At 35.1% G+C, this 21,884-nt stretch overlaps 1 protein-coding gene across 3 annotated transcripts in view; it reads left to right on the top strand.

Annotated features, from left to right (window-relative positions):
- EPC2 (enhancer of polycomb homolog 2) overlaps positions 1-21,884 on the top strand; it is a 108,778-nt gene that overhangs the window by 19,946 nt on the left and 66,948 nt on the right. For all 3 annotated transcript variants that reach the window (XM_021076083.1, XM_021076082.1, XM_021076084.1), the window contains exon 2: positions 20,609-20,768. In XM_021076083.1, the coding sequence (XP_020931742.1) occupies positions 20,609-20,768 (160 nt within the window). The remainder of the gene's footprint in view (positions 1-20,608; positions 20,769-21,884) is intronic.

Raw genomic sequence — 21,884 nt, 5'->3', positions numbered from 1 at the left:
TTGGAAAGTTAAATTTGTCATGGATTCTTAAAATTTCTACAATTAAAGATTGGAATGTTCGATGTGCTAAATGAAGGAAGAGAAGATTCTGGTGTTTTTGTTACTAGGATTATAGATCACATTTTGATAAGAGTTGAAAAGCTTGACGTTGCTCTCACCTAGATGAAGACTTTGCCTGTCAACACTCTCCATAGTTGTAAGACCAAGTTTGCATAAGCAACTGAATTAAAAAGTTGTAAGTTGGATGTGTGGCAGGTTGTTTCAGTATGTATTCATAGGAATTAGGATATAGTTATATTTCAATATTTGAAATGGGATCTTTGTCTTGATTAGTCTATATTTTATCTTCATTGTCCTATTATTTATAACTACTACATAGAAACAGTTGCTTCTGTATATTAATCTTGAATCCTGCCGTATTGCCAAATTCACTAGAAAGTTTGTAGATTTCTTTGGGTTCCCTACACAGATGATCATACAGGTCTATGAATAAAGGCAGTTTTACTTCTTCCTTTCCTAGTCTGGGTACTTGCTCACTCTCTCTGCTTCCCTCCCTCCCTCCTGTCTGGTGTTACCCTGACTAGAACCTCTAGTATGATATTGAATAAAAGGGTTGAGAGCAGATATCACTGTCTTGTTACTAATTTTAGGGAAGAAGTATTCAGTGTTTCAGTTAATTATGATGATGTATAGCTGTCTTTTATCAGGTTGGAGAAATTCCCTTCTATTTTTAATTTTGTGAGAATTTTTGGATGGATGCTGGATTTTGTAAATACTTTTATTATGTGCAGAGATGATCATACAGTTTTTCTTTTTTTGATTTATTCATATGGTGAATTACCTTGATTTTCAGGGGAAACCAATGCTGCATTCCTGGGAGAAACCTTATTTTGTCATTGTCCTTTTAGTATATTGTTGAATTCAATATGCTAAAGTTTTGCTTATAATAATTACATGTATTTTCAATAAGGGATATTTGTAGTTTTCTTGTTAATGTCATTTTCTGATTTTGGTATTGGTAATACTAGCTTCATAGAGTGACTTTGGTAGTATTCCTTCCACTTAAGCTTTCTTAGAAAATTTTTTTGTAGAATTGGTATTATATCCTCTTCAAACATTTGGTAGAATTCACCAGTGAATCCATCTGTCCCTGAGGTTTTCTTTTTAATGTGTGAAAGTTTTTAACTACAGTTCAATTTCTTTAATAGTCATAAAGTTATTCAGGTTATCTGTCTCTTCCTGAATGAGCTTTGGTGGTTTTTTTGGTTTGTTTTTTTGTCTTTTGTCTTTTTAGCATATGGAGGTTCCCAGTCCAATCGGAGTTGTAGCAGCTGGCCTTACACCAGAGCCACAGCAACGTGAGATCCCAGCTGTTGTCTGCCACCTACAGCACAGTTCACAGCAATGCCAGATCCTTAACCCACTGATTGAGGCCAGGGATCAAACCCATGTCCTCATGGATGCTAGTCGGGTTCGTTCACAGCTGAGCCATGACAAGAACTTTTTTTTTTTTTTTTAGTTCTTTTTTTTCAAGAAATTTGTTCTTTTCTTCTAATGGACAAGTTTATTGTTATGAATTTGTTAATATTCTCTAGGGTGATGTCTCCTCTTTTGCATTGGTAATTTGTGTCTTGTCACTTTTTTCCTCAGCAGTCTGACTAGGAGTTTATCAATTTTATTGATTTTGTTAAAGAATCAGTTTTTGGTTTTATTGATTTTTCTCTATTGTCTATTTTTATTTTTATTTCATTGATTTATACTTCGATCTTGATTTTTTCCTTTGTTCAGCTTACTTTGGGTTTAATTTGCTCTCTTTCTAGTTGCTTAAGGTGGAAGCTAATGTCATTGATTTCATTTCTTTTACAATGTTTAGAAGCTAAAAATTTTTTCCAGCAGCAGTCATCGCATAGTCTTTTTTTTTAAATTCAGTTTAAGGAGTTCCCGTTGTGGCGCAGCAGCAATGAGCTTTGGTGGTTTTTTTGGTTTGTTTTTTTGTTCACAATGCCGTGAACTGTGGTGTAGGTCGCAGACATGGCTTGGAGCTGGTGTTGCTGTGGCTGTGGCATAGGCTGACAGCTACAGCTCCAATTCGACCCCTAGCCTGGGAACCTCCATATGCTGTGGGAAGCGGCCCTAGAAAAGGAAAAAAGCCAAAAAAAAAAAAAAAAAAATTATGTTTAAGATACTTTCTAATTTGCTGTTTGATGTCTTTTTTGATCCCCAAGTTACTTAGTTTCCAAATATTTAGTGGTTTCACAGATATCTTTCTGTTACCAGTTTGTAACTTAATTCCATTGTGAGAACATAGTATGTTGATTTGAGATCTTGTATATTTTTGGTAATGTGGTTTAGAATATATCTCATCTTGGTAAATGTTCCCTGTAATTGTGAAAAGAAGATGTATGCTAGCTTCAATGAATGGAGCATTCTGTAAAAGGTCAGGTTCTCTAATAGTGTGGTGAAAGTCTGCTATATTTTTACTGACTTTCTGCTTTTATATACTAGAGTGTCGTATTAAGATCTCCAATTATGGATTTGTCTATTTATCCTTAAAGTTATATTAGTTTTAGTTTCATGTATCTTGAAGCTCTGTTATCAGATGTGTACTTGAATAGGGTTGTAATGTCCTCTTGACTGATTGATCCCTTTAAGCATCATGAAATAAATTCTTAATCCCTGGTGATATTCTTTACTCTGAAATTTATGTTGGATGTTAATATAGTTATAATAAGGCTCTTTGACTAGTGTTAGCAGGGTATATCTTTTTCAATTTTTTAACTTTTAACCTATTTATATCTTTAAAGTGCTTTTCTTGTAGGCAGCCTATAATTGGTCCTTATTTTTTTTTTTTAATCCAGTCTGGCAATTTCTATCTCTTGATTCGTGTTGAGACCATTTATATTTAATGTAAATTTTTAAAATTAAGACTTTCTTAGAGCAGTTTTAGGTTCACAGAAAAATTGAAGGGAAGGTACAGAGTGTTCCCATGTACTCCTTTTACATATGTAATAAATGCTCTAATGCAGTCTTAGTATTTTTAGAGAGCTAATTTCAGATACTTTTAAATAATAATAAAAAGATGTATATATTTACCTTTGTCATTATCACTACTCCTGCTTTTCAGCAATATGACTAGACTTTCATCTGATACTGTTTTTCTTCCCAAAGGACTTTTGTTAACAGTTGTCGTAATGCAGGTCTGTTGGTGATGAATACTTTGAACTTTTTTACATCTAAAGGTATCTTTATTTCCCCTTTTTCCTGTGTGTGTGGTAAAGCACATGAGTTTACCCTCTTAACAGTTTGTAAATGTATACTATAGTTTGTTAACTATATGTGAATTGTACAACAGATCTCTAATTTTGCCTTTGCTTTTGAAAGATGTTTTTGCTGGATATGGAATTGTAGGTTGAGCATTTTTCCTTCTGGAACTTTTAGAAATGGTGCTCTAGTCTTCTCACTTAAATTATTTCTGATAAGAGATCGGATATCATCTTTGTCTTTGTTCCTCTTTGTAGTAGCACATCTTTTTTTTCCAGTTTGGCTAGTGGGAGCAGATGTTCTTTCTGGCCCTGAGTGACAGGCTCTGTTCCCTCTGTTCCTTTGGAATAGTTCTTTCTCCACTGTCAAGTAGTTTCTTCACACACATATGCTGATGAGTATTTTGCTGAATACACCAGGGAACTCTGCAGATCTCCTGGGTTCTCTGTGTGCAATTCTTTCCTCTTTAGTACTCTGTCCTGTGGCCCTCAGGTGCCTTAGTAGTCTTCCTGGACTCTTACTTCTGCCTCAACTCAGGAAGTCTTCCAGGCTCTGCCTTAGTTCATCCTCCTGTTCCAAAACATGGAGTACTCCTTCAGAGTTGTAAGCTGAGGAAATCGTAGGGCTCACTGGTTTTATTTATCTTCTCTCAAGTATCATTGTCCTCTATTGCCTGATATATAGTGTCTGAAAAACCATTGTTTCAGTCCTCTTGCTAGATTTTTTTGTTGTTGCTTCAGGCATAATGGTAAATTCGGTACCGCTGTCACTCCCCTGCCCCTGTTTGTTTTGTTTTTTTTTGTTTGTTTGTTTGTTTGTTTGTTTGTTTGTCTTTTTGCCTTTTCTAGGGCTGCTCCCACAGCATATGGAGGTTCCCAGGCTAGGGGTCAAATCGGAGCTGTAGCCACCGGCCTATGCCAGAGCCACAGCAACGTGGAATCTGAGCCAAGTCTGCAACCTACACCACAGCTCATGGCAATGCCAGATCCTTAACCCACTGAGCAAAGACAGGGATCGAACCTGCAACCTCATGGTTCCTAGTCAGATTCATTAACCACTGAGCCACGACAGGAACTCCTGTAATTTTTTTATTTTGATAAAATTCACATAACACATAACTCACCATATTAAGTTGTACAATTTAGTGGTTTTAGTACATTCACAGTGTAATGCAGTGTCACAGCTGTTTTATTCCAGAACACTTCCACCACCCTCAAAAAAGGAAACTTTCCTCCTCTTGTGAACCCCCCCCCCAACCCCTTACCCCCTATCAGCCACTCCATAACAACCATTTGCCATTTCTGGACATTTCCTATAAGTGGAGTCATACAATATGTGGCCTTTTGTATGTGACTTCTTTCACATAGTATATTGTTTTAAAGATCCATCCATGTTGTAGCATACATCAATACTACATTTCTTTTTATAGCTGAATAATATCCACTGTATGTATTTCATCTTTGTTGGGAGTAGAAGTTAGCTGCTGAAGCCTTTTAACTGGTTTCTGCTGCCTCTTTTACCTCCCATATAGTGCATATTTGACCTCACCAGGTGATTTTATTATGCTGCCAGGAGTGAGAATCAGATTTACAAAATTAGTACTAGAAAAAAAGCAGATTTAATTGGAATTGGGTAAGACTTACCGAGTCCCTTTTTCTTCGTCTTCCTCTATCTTTTCCTTTTTTTAATCATGAAAGAGCTCAACTTAGGTGATTTTAAAGATTGACATTAGTTGATACATATTCTTTGAACTGTAGAAAATGTAGAGAAAAAAATGGAAGCTACCTATAGTTTCACTAGCTAACACTTTGGCATATTTCTTTCCAGCTTTGTTCTTTACTTTTTAATTATGAATTTATGCATGCTGTCAACTATCATTCATTTACCTCATATTTGAGATTATCTTCAGTATGTGATTTTTGTTGCTGGCTTTTTCTATATAATGTGTAAGCATTTTCAAATATCATTAAATTATATTGCAAAAAGTTTTAAATGGGAGTTCCTGTTGTGGCTCAGTGGGTTAAGAACCCGACCAGTATCCATGAGGACAGGGTTTGATCCCTGGCCTCTCTCAGTGGATTAAGGATCTGGTGTTGCCGTGAGCTATGGTATAGGTCGCAGACAAGGCTAGAATCTGGCCTTGCTGTGGTTTTGGCACAGGTGAGCAACTACAGCTCTGATTCGACCCCTTGCCTGGGAACTTCCATATGCCACAAGTGCGGCCCTAAGAAGACAAAACCAGCAAACAAACACTAAAAAACAATCTAATATATTAGAAAAAAAGAAAAGAACCCCTTAAAAAAAGTTTTAAATGTTAGTGTGTAAGTTTATCATGGATATACAAAACTATAATCACTCCAGTATTGGGCATAATAAGGTTGTTTTCCAGTTTTGCTTGTTATAATTACTGTGTAAATAATAGGTTAACATTAGAAAATTTTTGAAGACTTAGAATCATATTACCAAAATGTTCTCCAAAGCATACCAATTTACATATTAACACATTCACTAGCACTCATTCTTGAAAGTTTCTGTTTTACTCATCATAGTTTCAACAACATTGTGAGTAATAATTGCCTTACCAGCATGTTTTGTTTACATTAAATTTTTGTTTACATCAGAAGTTAAACTTTTTCTAGATTTAAAAAATCAGCTTTATTAAAGTATAATTTACATACAGTGTAAAACATTTATTTTGTTTATGGTTCTGTGTTTTAATAAACAAATATACCTGTGTACCCACCACCTCAAACAAAGGATAGAACATTTGTATTCCCCACAGAAGTCCCTTTTAATCCATTTGCAGTCGTATCTCCCGCCCACTTTTCAGGCAGCTTCTCATCTTATTTTAGTTACTGTAGATTCGTTTTGCCTGTTCTCGAATTTCATATAAAGGGAACCATACAGTATGTAGCTGCTTGTATCTGTTGCTTTCTGAACTTTTGAGTTTCACCTGTGTTGTGTATATGATTAGTTTGTCTATGCACCCTCCCACCTCCCTCCTCTTTTTTCTTTTAGCTGGGTAGCATCCCTTTGAATAAATGTATTTACTTTATTTATTCACCTTTTAATGGGATTTTTTTTATTATTATTTCCAGTTTTTGGCTATTGTGAGTAAGATTGCAGTTTACATTCCCATGCAGTTTGTTTGTTGATGTGTGTTTCACTTCTGAAGTACACACTTCAAGTACACACTTGTAAGTAGCATTCCTAGGTCATGTGATAAGTATATATTTACTTTATAAGAAAGTACTCAACAGTTTACAAAATGGTGATTTCATTTTATGCTCCCACCAACAGTTGATGTTGTCAGTTTCTTAATTCTAGTCATTTTGTGAATTTGCAGTCAAAACTTTCTGAGGTTTTATTTTGCATTTTCCCAATACAAAGATGTTGAGCATGTTTTCAAGTGTTTGTTGGTCATTCCTGTACCTTCTTTAGTGAAGAAGTTGCTTAAATCATTGACTCATTTTCTTTAAAAGTTGTATTGTTTTCTTATTATTGAGTTATAAGTGTTCTTTATATATTTTGCACACAAGACCATTCACACTTATTGTGAATATTTTTCTGGCTTGTCTTTCATCTTTTTAAGAATGTATTTTGAATAGCACAGTTTTTGAATTTTGAGGAAGTCCATTCTGTCAGTTACTTCATTTATAATTTGTATTGTTTTGTGTCCTAAGAAGTCTTTTTTTTTTTTTTTTTTAATTGCCACACCCACAGTATATGAAAGTCCTGGGCTGGGCATTGAATCCAAACTGCAGTTGTGACTCACGCCACAACTGGGGCAACTCCGGATTCTTTTAACCCACTATGCTGGGCTTGGGAATCAAACCCATGCTTCCACAGCAATCCAGGCTACTGCACTTGGATTCTTAACCCACTGCACCACAGTGGGAACTCCCTAAGAAATCTTTGCCAAATCCAAGGTCACTAAAATTTTTCTTTTCATTGTGGCTCAGCGGGTTAAAAATCAGATTAGTATCTATGAGAATGTGGGTTTGATCCCTGGCCTCAAAAGCTCAGTGGCTTAAAGGATCCAGCATTGCCAAGAGCTGCAGTGTAGGTTGCAGGCATGGCTTGGATCTGATGTGGCTGTGGCTGTGGCATAGGCCAGAAGCTGCAGCTCCAGTTTGACCCCTCGCCTGGGAACTTCCATATGCCATGCATGCAGCTCTGAAAAAGACAAAAAAAAAAAAAAAGAAAAAGAAAAAAGATTTTTCTCCTGTATTTCTTGTAGATATTTTGTAAGTTTAGGCTTTATGTTTAGGTCTGTAACCTATCTTGAGTTAGTTTTTGTATATCATTTGAGGTAGGAGTATAGGCTTATTTCCCCCCAAAACTGATGGCCAGACAGTTTGTTGACAGAACTATCCTTACCCCCTTTTAATTCCCCTATTAGTTGATACCTTTGTCTAAATTCATTATGTGTCAAAAAAAAATTTTTTTTGTTTTCGTAAAATTTCGCTGTTTTGAATATTGCACTTAAGTGATATATTTTAATAAAAACAAGAAATTTCTGTCCTTGGCAGTATGCCATGGACTGTTCTGAATACCATATTAGCTTATATAATCATCACAACAATCCTTTGAAGTGTGTATGGTCTAAATTTCACAGATGACTTTCAAATCACTATTTTCCAAAGGAACTTAAACTCCTTTCCCATCTCCTTCATTGTAGACATATGAATATTCATTTTTAATAAATGAAGTTTGTTTTTCTTTGTGTTCTGTTTTGGGTTCTTTTCACATCCTCATTAATTTTGACTGTAGATTAATAATTTTGATTATTGATAATAATTTTATTTTTAGAGCATGTGAAACATTAACAGGATTCTAAAATTTAGACCTGTCAAGGGGAATGTGCTCAGAGAATTGTCACTCCCTCCTTATCCCCTCTACTCCATTCATAATACCCTGTACTTTATTGTTCTTAGCTCATATACGATCAATTTTATGGAAGTTCCATGAGTACTTAAGAAAAAGGAGCATTGGGTGTGAAGTTTGATATATAGCTATAAGATCTACCTTATTAAGTTGCTTAGGTCCTTGCTTGTTCTTTGTCCACTTGATTTGCCTTGTACTGAATAGTCTTTTAAAGTTATTAGTGTATATCAATCTGTTCTTGCGTATCTGTAGCTTTTACTTCATAAAATGGTTATTTGATCATAAAATGTTATTTATCTATAGATATTTATAAATTTGTATAGATATTCAAAATCTTCATGTGAACTTTGGGTTTTGCGTCATACTTAATGCTCTTTGGCTTGAATTCTGCTTGTCTGGTGTTAGGATCTGCTTGCCTGTCTTATTGTTTTCCACTACCTAATAAACTTTCTTTTTTTTTAAAAAAAAAATAGGCATGTGCCTTGTTTATTTTCTTATTTATTGTGGCAGAAATTGAACCCACACTACAGTAGTGATCCAAGCCATGTCAGTGACAAGGCCGAATCCTTAACCTGCTGTGCCACCTGGGAACTCCCACCTGATAAACTATCATTCATTCTTTTTACTCTTGTATACTTTTTGTGGTGGTAGTGGTAGGGGTATGTTCCTTCTGTAAAGTATACAGAGTCTTGGGTTATGAGACAAATTGAAAATCTTTTTGTTTTCATAGGTGAGATAAGTCCCCTTATATTTATTGATATGACAGTATGTTTGATCTCAACTCTTTCGTAATATTTAGTATTTTTGTATTATGTTACATTGGCTAGTTTCTTTTTTTTTACTTTGCTGTCATCTTTCTTCCCTCCTCCCATTTTTAGTTGCATTATTTCCACTTTAGGGTGCAGTGTTTGTACATCAGTCCAGCCTTTTTTTTCCATCTTTGAGATACATGTAAATATATAATTTTGCTGAAATTTTCCAGTCATATCTTGGTTGGATGAATCCAAGATGAAGATGAGCTGCACTTTCCAATATGTAGCCACTAGTCATTTGTGGCTTTTGAGCATTTGAAATATGGCTGGTCTGAAGTAAGGTGTTCTGTGAAACACATGTATTACATAATAGGTTTTGTAGACTTGGTATGGAAGAAACAAGTGTAAACATCCCATACATTTTTTATATTGATTTAAATGATAATGTTTGGATATTTAAATTGGCTTAAATAAGATATATTATTAGTATTAATTTCTCCTGTTTTTTACTTTTTAAAATGTGACAACTATGAAGTTCCCATTGTGGTGCAGCAGAAATGAATCTGACTGGGAACCATGAGGTTGTGGGTTCGATCCCTGGCCTCGCTCAGTGGGTTAAGAATCCAGCATTGCAGTGGCTGTGGGTCACAGATGCATCTCAGTTCTGGCATTGCTGTGGCTGTCATAGGCCTGCAGCTGTAGCTCAGATTGGACTCCTTGCAGGGAACCTCCATATGCTGTGGGTGTGGCCCTAAAAAGCAAAAAAAAAAAAAAAAATGAAAAGTGACAACTGGAAATTTAAATCTGTGAATCACATTTGTGGCTTTCAGTATATTTCTGCCAAAGAGTGCTATTCTAGTAGATTCCTCTAAAGTCCCCTACAGAATTCTGAGTGCTTTCTTTAGCCTTGGTACATGAGGTATAAATTAGCTGGATGTAAAATTTGTGGTTTATACTTTATGTTCACTGAGGTTTCTGAAAATGTTGCCCCTTTGATGCTTTGCTTTATCTCTTGTTTTTAAAGTCTGATATTCATCTGATTCTTTTGGCCTTTTAAGTTATTATGATATATCAATTTATAATAATGTTATTGTTAACTGTTATCTGTTTGGAGGCCTTATTTCTGAAGTAGTTTTATTCAGTCAGTCTGTTGTTCTGGGTTACTTTTGCCAGCTAACTTGGTGGACTTTTTTTATTGTGGTAAAAAGAAATACATAACCTAAAATTTATTATCTTAATCATATTTATGTGTACAGTAGTGTTAACTGTATGCACAATATTGCACAGCAGATACCTAGCACTTTTTTCATCTTGAAAAACTGAAACTATCCATTGAACAACTTCCTTTTTTCTTCTCCTCCAACCTCTGATAACCACTACTTAAGAGTTTGACTGTTTTAGATCTTTAATGAAATCATGCAATATTTGTCCTTTTGGGACTAGCTTATTTCAATTTACATAATATTCTCAAGTTTCATTTATGTTGGTAGCATGTGTCAGAACTTTCTTCCTTTTTAAGGCTAATATTCCATCATATGTATGTAGCACATTTTGTTTATCCATTCATCTGTCAACAAACACTTCGATTGCTTCCACCACTTGGCTATTGTAAATTGTGGCTCAGCAGTTTACAAACCTTACTAGTATCCGTAAGGACACAGGTTAGATCCCTAGCCTTGCTCAGTGGGTTAAGGATCTGGTGTTGCTGTGAGCTGTGGTGTGGGTCACAGACAAGGCTCAGATCTCACGTTGCTGTGCTATAGGCCCGCAACTGCACCCTCCAACTCCACCCCAGCCTGGGAACTTCCGTATGCTGCAGGTGTGGCCCTAAAAAGCAAACAAAAACAAAAAGACCACTGCAATAAAATAGGTGTGCAAATATATCTTCAAGATCCTATTTTCAGTTATTTTGGCTATATATCCAAAAGTGGGATTACTGGATAATATGATAGTTCTGGTTTTAATATTCAGCCTTGCGGTCTATTAACACAGCATATCTTTCCATTTACTTATGTCTTTGTTAATTTCTTTCAGCATTGGTTTGTGTTTTTCACTGTGCAAGCCTTTCACCTCTTTGGTTAAGTTTATTCCTTAGTATTTTATTCTTTCTGATGCTGTTGTAAATGGGATTGTTCTCATAATTTCCTTTACAGATCATTTATAGTTGTGTAGAAGCACAACTCATTTTTGTGTATTGATCTTCTATCTTGTAACTTTGTTGAATGTGTTTACCAGGCATAATTTTTTTTAATGTGTGAAATCTTTAAGGTTGTCTACATAAAGGTCATGTCATCTGTGGCAGATATAATTTTACTTTTCCCTTTCCAATTTGGCATCTTTTTCTTGGCAGTTGCTTTCCCTAGGACTTCCAGTGCTGTGTTGAATAAAAGTGGCAAAAGTAGGCATCCTTGCTTTGTTTCTGATCTTGAAGGAACAACTTTCACTTTTCACCATATAGTTAGCTGTGGGCTTTTCATATATAGTTTTTATTAGATTGAGACAATTTCCTTGTATTCCTAGTTTGTTGAGTTTTTTTTTTTTTTTTTCCTTAAATCATGAAAGTGTTGAATTTTTTCAGTCTGCCAGTTGGAATAATCATGTGGTTTTTGTCCTTCATTCTCTTACTGTGGTATATTACATTAACCAGTTTCATATATTGAACATTCTTGCATTCCAAAAATAAATCTCACTTAGTCATGATGTATAATCATCTTAATCTGTGGTTAAATTTGGATTGCTAGTATTTTTCTGAGGGCCTTTGCATTGATACTCATCAGGGATATTGGTCTATAGTTTTTTTCCTTGTAGTAATTGTATTAGTTTAAGGCATACAACATAGTGATTTGATACATGTATATGTTGTGAAATGATTACCATAAGTCACCTCACACGTTTACAGTTTTGTGTGTGCGTGTGAAGGAGGACTTTGAAGGTGTACTCTCAGCAACTTTCAAATATATAATACTGTAGTCACTTTGCTGTACCTTATATCCACAGGGCTTATTAATCTTTTAACTGGAATTCTGTACATTTTGACCACCTTTACTCATTTCCCTTACCTTCCCACCATCCTTGTAGTATCTTTGTCTGATTTTGGTATTAGAGTAGTAGTACCGCATAAAATGAGTTTGGAAGTTTTCTCTCCTCTACAGTTTTTAAAGAAGATTTTGAGAAGGATTGTGGTTAATTCTTTAAATGTCGGTAGACGTCTCCAATGAAGCCATCTGGTGATGAGCTTTTCTTTGTTGATGTTTGATTACTGATTCAATAGATTGAATATCCTTACTAGTTACAGTTCACGTTTTTAATTTCATGATTGAGTCTTGGTATGTCGTATATTTCTAGAAATTTATCTGTTTCTTCTTAATTTCATTTATTTCTGCTCTAATTTTTATTTCCTTCCTTCTGCTAACTTTGGGTTTTGTTTGTTTTCCAAGTTCCTGGAGGTGTAAAGTTAGTTTGTTGATTTGAGATCTCTTTTCTTTTTTAATGGAGGTAGGAAATTCCTACCTCCATTAAACTTCCCTCTTAGTATTGCTTTTGCTTTATCCTTTGAGTTTTGTTTTGTTGTGTTTTCATTTGTCCGTTTTCGAAATTCCTTTGTAATTTTTCTTGACCTATTGATTGTTCAAAAGTATATTCAGTTTCCACATATTAGTGAATTTTCCAGTTTTCCTTTTGCTCATGATTTCTAGTTTAATTCCATTGTGGTTGGAAAAGATACTTGGTATGATTTCAGTCTTATTAAATTTGATAAAACTTGTTTTGTGGCCTAACATGTGATCTGTTCTGAAGAATTTTCTGTGTGTACCTGAGAAGAATGTGTGCTCTGCTTCTATACAGTATAGTGTTCTGTATATGTCGGTTAAGTTCAGTTGGTCTTAGTGTTGTTCAAGCCATCTGTTTCCTTATTGATACTCTATTTGGTTGATGTATTCATTATTGAAGATGATGCACATGCCCAGAGAGGTATCTTCAGAAAAGGTTTGGGGGCTTCCAGACTCCCCCCACCCCACCCCCAGATTGACTGGTGAAGGTCTTCCACTGTGTGAAGCCAATTCATAAAGACTGGGAGTGGTAGCTATTTTTTCAAATGCACAAATTACAGCAGTAAATAAAAAAACAAACAAACAAGGAACATGAAAAAACAGGGAAATATGGGTCAAAGGAACAAAATAAATCACCAGAAACTCACCGTAAGAAAAAAAATCTCTAAATTATTTGACAATAAAAATTTTAAACAAACATCTTAAAAAAGCTCAAGGCATTAAAAGAGAACACAAAAACAAAATCAGGAAAGATGATTTGGGGTATTGAAATCTCCTACTATTGTATTACTGTGTATTTCTCCCTTCAGTTCTGTCAGTGTTTGTTCTATATATCTGGGTGCTCTGTTGTTACGTGCATTTATATTTATAATTGCTGTAGCTTCCTGGTGACCTGACCTTTTCGTCATTGTGTAATGGGTGCTTTTGTGACTTAAGATAGTATTTGACTTACCTTTTTGTCTTAAGTTTCTATTCTTTTGCATAGAATATCTTTTTCCATCCTTTCACTTTTAGGTTATGTATTCCCTTATACCTAAAATGATGAGTTTCTTTTAGATAATATATAATTGGATTTTGTTTTTTAATCTGTTCAGTCACTCAGTGTCTTTTTTTTTTGATTGGGAAGTTTACTCTGTTTACATTTAAAGTAATCACTGATAGTGAAGGACTTAGTTTACTGTTTTGTTGTTTTCTGTATGTCTTTGTGGTTATCTTGTCCCTCTTTTTCTGTCTTACCAAATTTTGGTGATTTTTTTTTTTTTTTTTTTTTTTTTTTTTTTTGCAGTGTCATGCTTGATTCCGTTCTCATTTTCTTCTGTGTGTCTTTAGGCATGTTCTTTGTGGTTACCGTAGGGATTACGTAAAGTTTCATATAGTTAGAACACTGTGTTAAACTGATAAGTTGGGGCTTTTTTTGCTTTTATTTTTTAAATTCTATACTAGAATTAAAAATGACTTATGTGGAGTTCCCGTCGTGGCGCAGTGGTTAATAAATCCGACTAGGAACCATGAGGTTGTGGGTTCGATCCCTGCCCTTGCTCAGTGGTTAACGATCCAGCATTGCCGTGAACTGTGGTGTAGGTCGCAGACGCGGCTCAGATCCTGCGTTGCTGTGGCTCTGGCATAGGCTGGCAGCTACAGCTCCGATTGGACCCCTAGCCTGGGAACCTCCATATGCCGCGGGAGCGGCCCAAGAAATGGCAAAAAGACCAAAAAAAAAAAAAAAAAAAGACATATGCAATGCTATTATGGTATTACAGAATTCTTTGTCTATATATGTACCTTTACCAGAGAGCTTTATATGATATATGGCAGGTCTACCAGTGATTAACTCCCTCAGCTTTCCTTTATCTGGGTAGATCTTTTATTTCTTTCAGTTTTGAAGGACAAGTTTTCCAGATATGGTTAGTGGTTGGCAGTTTTGTTTTGTTTTTTCCAGTCCTTTGAATATATCATCCATTGCTTTCTGGCCTGTAATATTTCTGATGAGAAATTACTGATAATCTTCTGGATGCTCCCTTGTACCTGATGATTTACTTTTTCCTTTGCTGCTTTCCAGACTCTTTGTCTTTGACTTTTGACAGTTTGATTATAATATGTCTTAGTGTAGGCTTTTTTGAGTTCAGCTTAGTTGGAGTTTTTTTTCTTTGAGCTTTTTGACTTTGAATGTTCTTCTCTTTCCTTGGATTTGGGAAGTTTTCGGCCATTTATTTCTTCAAGTAAGCTCTCTGCACCTTTCTCCTCCTTTTGGGACTTCCATAGTGTGTATCTTGGTCTATTGAGAGTGTCACATAAGTTTCTTAGACTTTATTCATTTTTGTTGTTGTTGTCCTCTGACTCAGTGATTTCAAGTGTCCTCTCTGATTTCACTAATTCTTTCTTCTGCCTGATCAAGTCAGCTGTTGAACCCCTCTGGTGAATTTTTTTTTTCTCTCCTAAATTCAGTTAATGCAATCTTCAGCTCCATACTTCCCATTTGGTTCTTTAAAGTTTTCTTTCTTTCTTTCTTTTTTTGATATTTGCATTTTGTTCATGCATCATCTTTCCTGATTTTGTTTTTGTGTTCTCTTTTAATGCCTTGAGCTTTTTTAAGATGTTTATTTAAAATTTTTATTGTCAAATAATTTAGAGATTTTTTTTCTTACGGTGAGTTTCTGGTGATTTATTTTGTTCCTTTGACCCATATTTCCCTGTTTTTTCATGTTCCTTGTTTGTTTGTTTTTTTATTTACTGCTGTAATTTGTGCATTTGAAAAAATAGCTACCACTCCCAGTCTTTATGAATTGGCTTCACACAGTGGAAGACCTTCACCAGTCAATCTGGGGGTGGGGTGGGGGGAGTCTGGAAGCCCCCAAACCTTTTCTGAAGATAACTCTCTGGGCATGTGCCCATAATTTCCCACTTAAAAAGGTTTATTCCTTTTTTTTTCAGGATCATGTAATCTTTTGCTCCCTCTGGTGTTTGTTGTTGGTACTGGAAGTTTTCTGGTGTTGAAATAAGCCTCAAGTTCTTTTTTGTTCTCCACAGCCCCCAGGCATCCAAAGAATGCTGGTTCAGTCAGCCTTCTGAGTTAAGTGAGGCAGAAGTTAGTCCCTTGAGCAACTCCCCCAAAATTTGGAATGTTAGACACATGCTCCACCCTTCTTTCCTCCCAAGGGAGAAGCTGTGAGCAGAATACTTTTTCCTGATTACACCAGGAGGTATCAGGTTATGTCTGATGATGGAAGTTCTCCTGTGCTGTCTTGTTCCCTGTTGGGCTTTTTTTTTTTTTTTTTTTTGGTAAGTAGATTTATATGCTTTATACTCAATATTAGTTCTGTTGCATTTCCTTTTTTTTCAATTTTGTTTTTCTTCAAGGACTCCAATTATATGAATGTCTTTCCACATTTGCCTGTTTTTACATTCTACCATCTTCTTTCATACTCATTTTACTTACTTTTTCATCTTATTTTATTCTTTTGGTTATTGGACATCATTTATACAACATATTTACATCTTTGAGTATATTTTACACTGGGCTTCTAGTAATTTTAGTTTTCATCTCTGAGGTAATTGTCTTTTTCTTTCTTTTCTGAGTTTAGTCAACTCTTTCCACTTTGTTTCCTGAGTCTTTTGCCCCCTTCTCTGATCTGAGTTTTTCTGTTTATTTGGCCATGCCTGTGGCATGTGGAAGATGCCATGCCAGGGATTGAACCTGAGCCACTGCAATGACAATACCAGGTCCTTAATCCACTGTGCCACAAGATAATTCCCTCTGATCTTAGTTTTTAAATTTCTTATTCAAGGTGATTTAAGTTTTCTTCTTTCCCTCCTCTTCAGAGTAGAGAGAGTTCATTATTAGAGGTATGTTGAATCTTGTTGTTGGTTTTTAATAATAGTAATAGACTTACTAAGTTTTTTTGTTTTTGTAGATTTGGGGTGGTTTATAACATCCCTAGTTGAATAGTGCCCTCTTCAGTCTGTGTAGAATGATCTGCTTTTGAGGAGTAGACAAAGAATGACTTGTCTTAACTCTGGCTGTTTCTAGCTAGTGTTTCAGAATCCCCCTCATGTGGTTTTCTGTGGGTCAGATGGGCTTAGCTTTATCTTTTTCTCCTGTGTAAGGATTTGAAACTTCCTGTTTTGATTTTGATCTCCCAGAATTTTGCTACATTCTGTTTTGTGCTGATGGCTCATCTCTAATTCAGTTTGTCATTGTGGCTTAATAAGTTTCTTAGTCCATTACTAGTAAGTTTATGAATAATTATAGTGAGATAGAGTAGATAAATGTAGTTACTCAATTGGCTATATTTAATTAGGAATTTTAGATGTTAAGTTTTAAAATATCAGTGAAAAATGTTTGACTTTGTATGCAGCCTAACTCAATTGATAGATTCTGATAGCCAACACATTGGGGCATGAGCTTGGCAAGATGGAAAAAGAGACATACAAATATTGTTTCAAATTTCAGTCCTGCTGATTTCTGTCATAGAAATCATGGAGTATTAGTTTACTCATCTCCAAAAGAAAAATTATTTCTACCCTGTACCTTGCAGGATTGTGCTTGGTACTTATTATATACATGACTAGAAGTCATGAATTATTTAACATCTTTTAGTTTGCTGTTAATGGCTTATCATGTAATTTCATGTGTTACTAGGAAAAACATAAAGTACAGAAAATGTATAATATTTTTTGGAAAACACAAAACATGCTTAAGTATAATGTGGTGGGTTTCTAAAAGATATTTCAGCATGCCTCAGTAACCATAAGAAGTGATTTTGTATATTTTGGTGGAGAATTCCTTCACTTAAGATGTAAAACTTTTATAGTGTTTTTTAGAATTGATGAAAGTAATATAGATTTACTGCAGAAAATTCTGGAACTACAGAAGGGTGCACAGAAGAAAATAAAAGCCATCTAAATAGTTAGCATTTTGTAGAATATTCTGTTCTGTAGTCTTCCAGGCTTTTTTCTGTTTGTACATATTTATTTATATTTATGCACGTTATTTTATAACCTGCTTTTAGACTTAATATCCTAATACATTTTTAGATCAATAGAGGTCTACGTTGTATTTTTTTTTTTATTTTTACTTTTTAAAAACTTTTTCAGCTTGCCCCAGTGGCATACGGAAGTTCACATGCTAGGGATCGAATCCAAGCTGCATCTGCAACCTAGACCACAGCTACAGCAATGCTGGATCCTTAACCCACTGTACCAGGCCAGAGATCAAACCTGTACCTCCACAGAGACAAGCCAGATCATTAACCTCCTGCGCCACAGCAGGAACTCCTACATTGTGTTATTTATTACTACTACCTAAGAGTTCTATTTCATGAATACAACATGATCTATAAACTAATTCTGTATTGCTATTTAGATTTGGTTTTTTTGGTATTAAAGCAATGCCATGATGAGCATTTTTATTTAGTTGCTGTTGACCATTTGTTTGTTGCCTTTTGATGAATTCCATTAGTGGAGTTGGTGGATCAAAGATATGCTTTTTAAGGAAAGGAAATTAAGTAGTGTTTGGTTTTTAGTTATTTTTAAAATTAACCTCACAGTGTATAAAACCAGCGTGTTAACAAGGAGTCACCATTATTCCTGTCAGCCCTTCCCCTAATAAAATCTGTATGTTTGTATGTTTACCACTCGTTATGGCTATTAAATGAAGCACAGGCCTCTAGAAGCCATTTCATTGTTTTTCTCTGAATTTTTTCGGGGGTGTTTGAGAGACTGATAATCTAGGAAAGGAAATGATAGTTGAGAATTTATTCCTAGAGCTAAATTTTGTCTGTAAATTAAAATGGGGGAGTATGTCATGGTCTGGCTCCTCAGTTTCTGGCTATATCTATCATCTGTCATCTGTGTTAAGACCTGTTTTTAAATTTTCTCATTTGTAAAATTAATGTTAAATATTAATGTATTAAAGATGTATTTCAAAAATTGGGTAATAATTAAAAATGTTTTGTACTTAGAGTGAAGTCAAATATATATCACATGAATCTCTTCAAATAAAAAATATGTTCAGTTTCCTTTTGTTACCTGTATTTATGGACTATTAGCATTTTAAGAACATGGTTTTTCATCTTTAACAGACTTCTCTAGTAAGAATGGGATAGTCAAGGAATTCTGGAATCAGAGTCCTGAAATTCAATTCCCTTCTATCTTACACGTCTTTGTTAAGAACAAATCAATTATTTCTTGACAGTGTCTACCCCTGTGTCCCAAATTTGTAAAGAGCCAATAGGCATGTGATGGACTGTGGGTGTTCCTTGAAAACTGTAAAACATATAAATACAGTATGGCATTGCATATTATATCACTTACTTTGACCAGGAGAGGTGAAATGTCATCAAGGTAATAGGAAAATATAGGCTTAAATAATACTATAAATTGCTCACCGAAGGCCTGGCTTCCTAGTTTCTTGATGCTGTTTGTGTGTTTGGCCCCGTCATCATTTCTTAGTTACCTCAAAAATTTTTACTACTAATAGATTTTAACCAAATTGGTAGCAGTATTTGTATGGGGAAATATATTTAGTGCTCCAACTTGGATCTTGCCCTATGAAGAAGAACATCTCTCTCTCTCTTTTTTTTTTCTTTCTTTTTTCTTTTTTTAGAGCTGCACCTGCAGCATATGGAAGTTCCCAGGCTAGGGTTGAATTAGAGCTTCAGCTACCAGCCTACATCACCACCACAGCAATACCAGATTTGAGCCATGTCTGCGACCTACACTGCAGCTCACGGCAAAATCAGATCCTTAACCCGCTGAGTGGGGCCAGGGATGGAACCTGCATCCTCAAGGGTACTAGTCAGGTTCATTACCACTGAGCACAATGGGGACGCCAAGAAAAACATTTCTACTGGCACTGAAGGTGAATAAATTCTCAAATCTAAGCCACTACCACCCTCCTGTTCAACTGCTTGCCCTTTATTGGATGTCTCTGGGCTTTTGTCCTTTTGGAATGTTCTGTGATATTCTCTGCCTGAATTGTTTCTTCTTTTCCTCTTTTGCCTTGCTAAATCTCTCTTGATCTTAAAACTCTTAGTTTAGATTTTACTTTCTTTGGGCATCTTTGTCCTCCCATAATCAGTGGTTTGATTAATTGAAAAGAGACATGCTTGTCAAGCTCAAACATGATTGCATACCTAGATATCTCTCTTCCACTGGCTGAGTTCCTTAATGGCAGAATCTGCCTCTCATTCTCTCATAATTCTCAGTGACAGGAGTAGTATCTCCTTTCCTACTTGGTGTTTTGAAATATGTTGAAAAGATGACTATTGATAAATAAATCTTAATTTATATATTACAGCATATAGCCAGTACTCTTTCAGATAGGGAGATTGCAAAAGGCCACTCAGATGAGATGAGACTTGAAAGAATTTCAGAAGCAATTCTTTTGGATGTTTAGAAACCTTAAGGAAAGGAGGCAGTGTGGCTAGAATACAGATTGGAAGGAGAAAAGTAGGAGATAAGGTCAGAGCAGTATAAGATCTCATAAATCATTGAGTGATTTTTAACCTTTAATCTAAACATGAAGGGGATCTTTTGGGGAGTAACAAGACCTAATTTACTTTCTGCAAGGTAAAGGTGCTTTGCTGGGAATGGTTCGTAGTGGGTCAAGGGAGAAAGTATCTGCTGAGTGGTAGAGGTAGAAGTTATTAGAATGTGGGTGTATTTTATAAGAACTTTTTGTTTAACCTTTGCTAAAAAAAATATTACCTGCTGTGATAGTAATATAGTCTGTTGAACATAATTTGAGTTATTCAGAGTTTTGTACTGTTGAAGTTTCAGGTATATAAATGCAGAAGATACCTAAAATCTGTGCTACAAATTCTTTTCCTGCTATTTGCATATTTTTCGGTACTCTGGTATTGGTGTTTAAACACCTCAGTTTCACAGACAAGTGTTCAATTTTCATGTAACTGAGATGTTAAATTCTAGTTTGTGAATACTTAATCTTTGTTAAAATTCTACTTATTAAAATTGTAATCATCTATGGTGATATAAATATGAGCACAAGTGTTTAAGGAGAATGTAGGTCTGTGGCAAAGGAACTATTTATGAATTGATTCTTAAAGAACTTTGCAGTAATTAAAATAAATTTTAAATAGAGTTGATGCATTGATTTGACATTATTAAAACAACTCATGTTGCCTACTTTACATTTTCCAGGAACATCATTTACAGCGAGCTATTTCAGCACAGCAAGTGTTTAGAGAAAAAAAAGAGAGCATGGTCATCCCAGTTCCTGAGGCAGAGAGCAACGTCAACTATTACAATCGCTTGTACAAAGGAGAGTTTAAACAGCCAAAACAGTTCATTCATATTCAGCGTAAGTTTGTTAATTCATTGTTTTCTGTTTGTAATTTAACTTTATCAACCAATGAAAATCCTTTCTCTGTTTTTGCCCAAAGAGATTTTAATTTTTCATTTCATATACACTGATATATAGAAATGTAAAACATGAAAGAATAAAATCCCTCTGTGCTTACATCTGAACTTCAAGATCATTTTGAATGTGAGTTGCATTTGGAACATTTGATGGTTTATGTGGTATAGGATTTTCTGTAACACACTTTATTATACAGCTAAAAGGTGGTAGATTAGCATACATAATCTAGATTTATTTTTCAAGGCATAGTGGGTATAATGCTGATTGGGGCGACGAGTCTTCTGAAATTTTTAAAATTAGATTCTACACCTCTGCCTTTGTGTAGTTTTTATAAAATTCTAGTTCTGCCACCTTTGTTACTCTTATTTTTCTCTCCATTGTTACTGTTAATCACCATCTCTTGCTTTAATATTATTTCAGTAATATCCTGACTGTTCTATTTACTATCTCCTATCTCCAATCCTTACCTTCTTCTAGTCTGTCTTCTCCACAAACTCCACTGGCACCCAGGCAGTCTTCCTAAAGTGTCAGTTTGATCAAATTTTATGTGTGGCCTAAAATCCTGCTGTTCTTTATTCTACAGTAGGAGTTTTCAGCTGATTTTGCAGACAGATGCTAGTGTGTTGGCGTCTGGTCCGGTTGTGTTAAAAAAAAAAAAAAATCACCAAAAAAATCTTGAGTAGGTTATTAAAATACAGATTCTAGGGCTCTGCTTCAAGCCTCCCTGTATGAGAATCTCTGGTATGCAACCTGGTAATAAGTATTTTTAAAAAATTCTCCAGGTAATTTTGAAACGTTTTCTGTTTCTCATTGATTCTAAGATGTGCATTTGTCATCTTTGAAATGAGATTTCATCTTAAATTTCTTTTGTCTTGGATGAAAGTGGTTTATCTAAAAGAGAATTTCTACTTGTTTTTGCTAGTCATCTGGGGACCAACCTGAGACCACTTAAAAGTCTTCGCTTGTTTGTTTTCGGACCACATTGGTAGCTGGAGTTTTATTTGTTCGTTTTTCGACCACACAAGTAGGCTGCAGACCTGCTTGGAATTCAGTTCT

The sequence above is a fragment of the Sus scrofa genome, chromosome 15 (assembly GCF_000003025.6).
Source record: "Sus scrofa isolate TJ Tabasco breed Duroc chromosome 15, Sscrofa11.1, whole genome shotgun sequence".
NCBI classification, from domain to species: domain Eukaryota; kingdom Metazoa; phylum Chordata; class Mammalia; order Artiodactyla; family Suidae; genus Sus; species Sus scrofa.
Note: the sequence above shows the minus strand (reverse complement) of the source record. Positions and strands in the feature narration are given on the sequence as shown.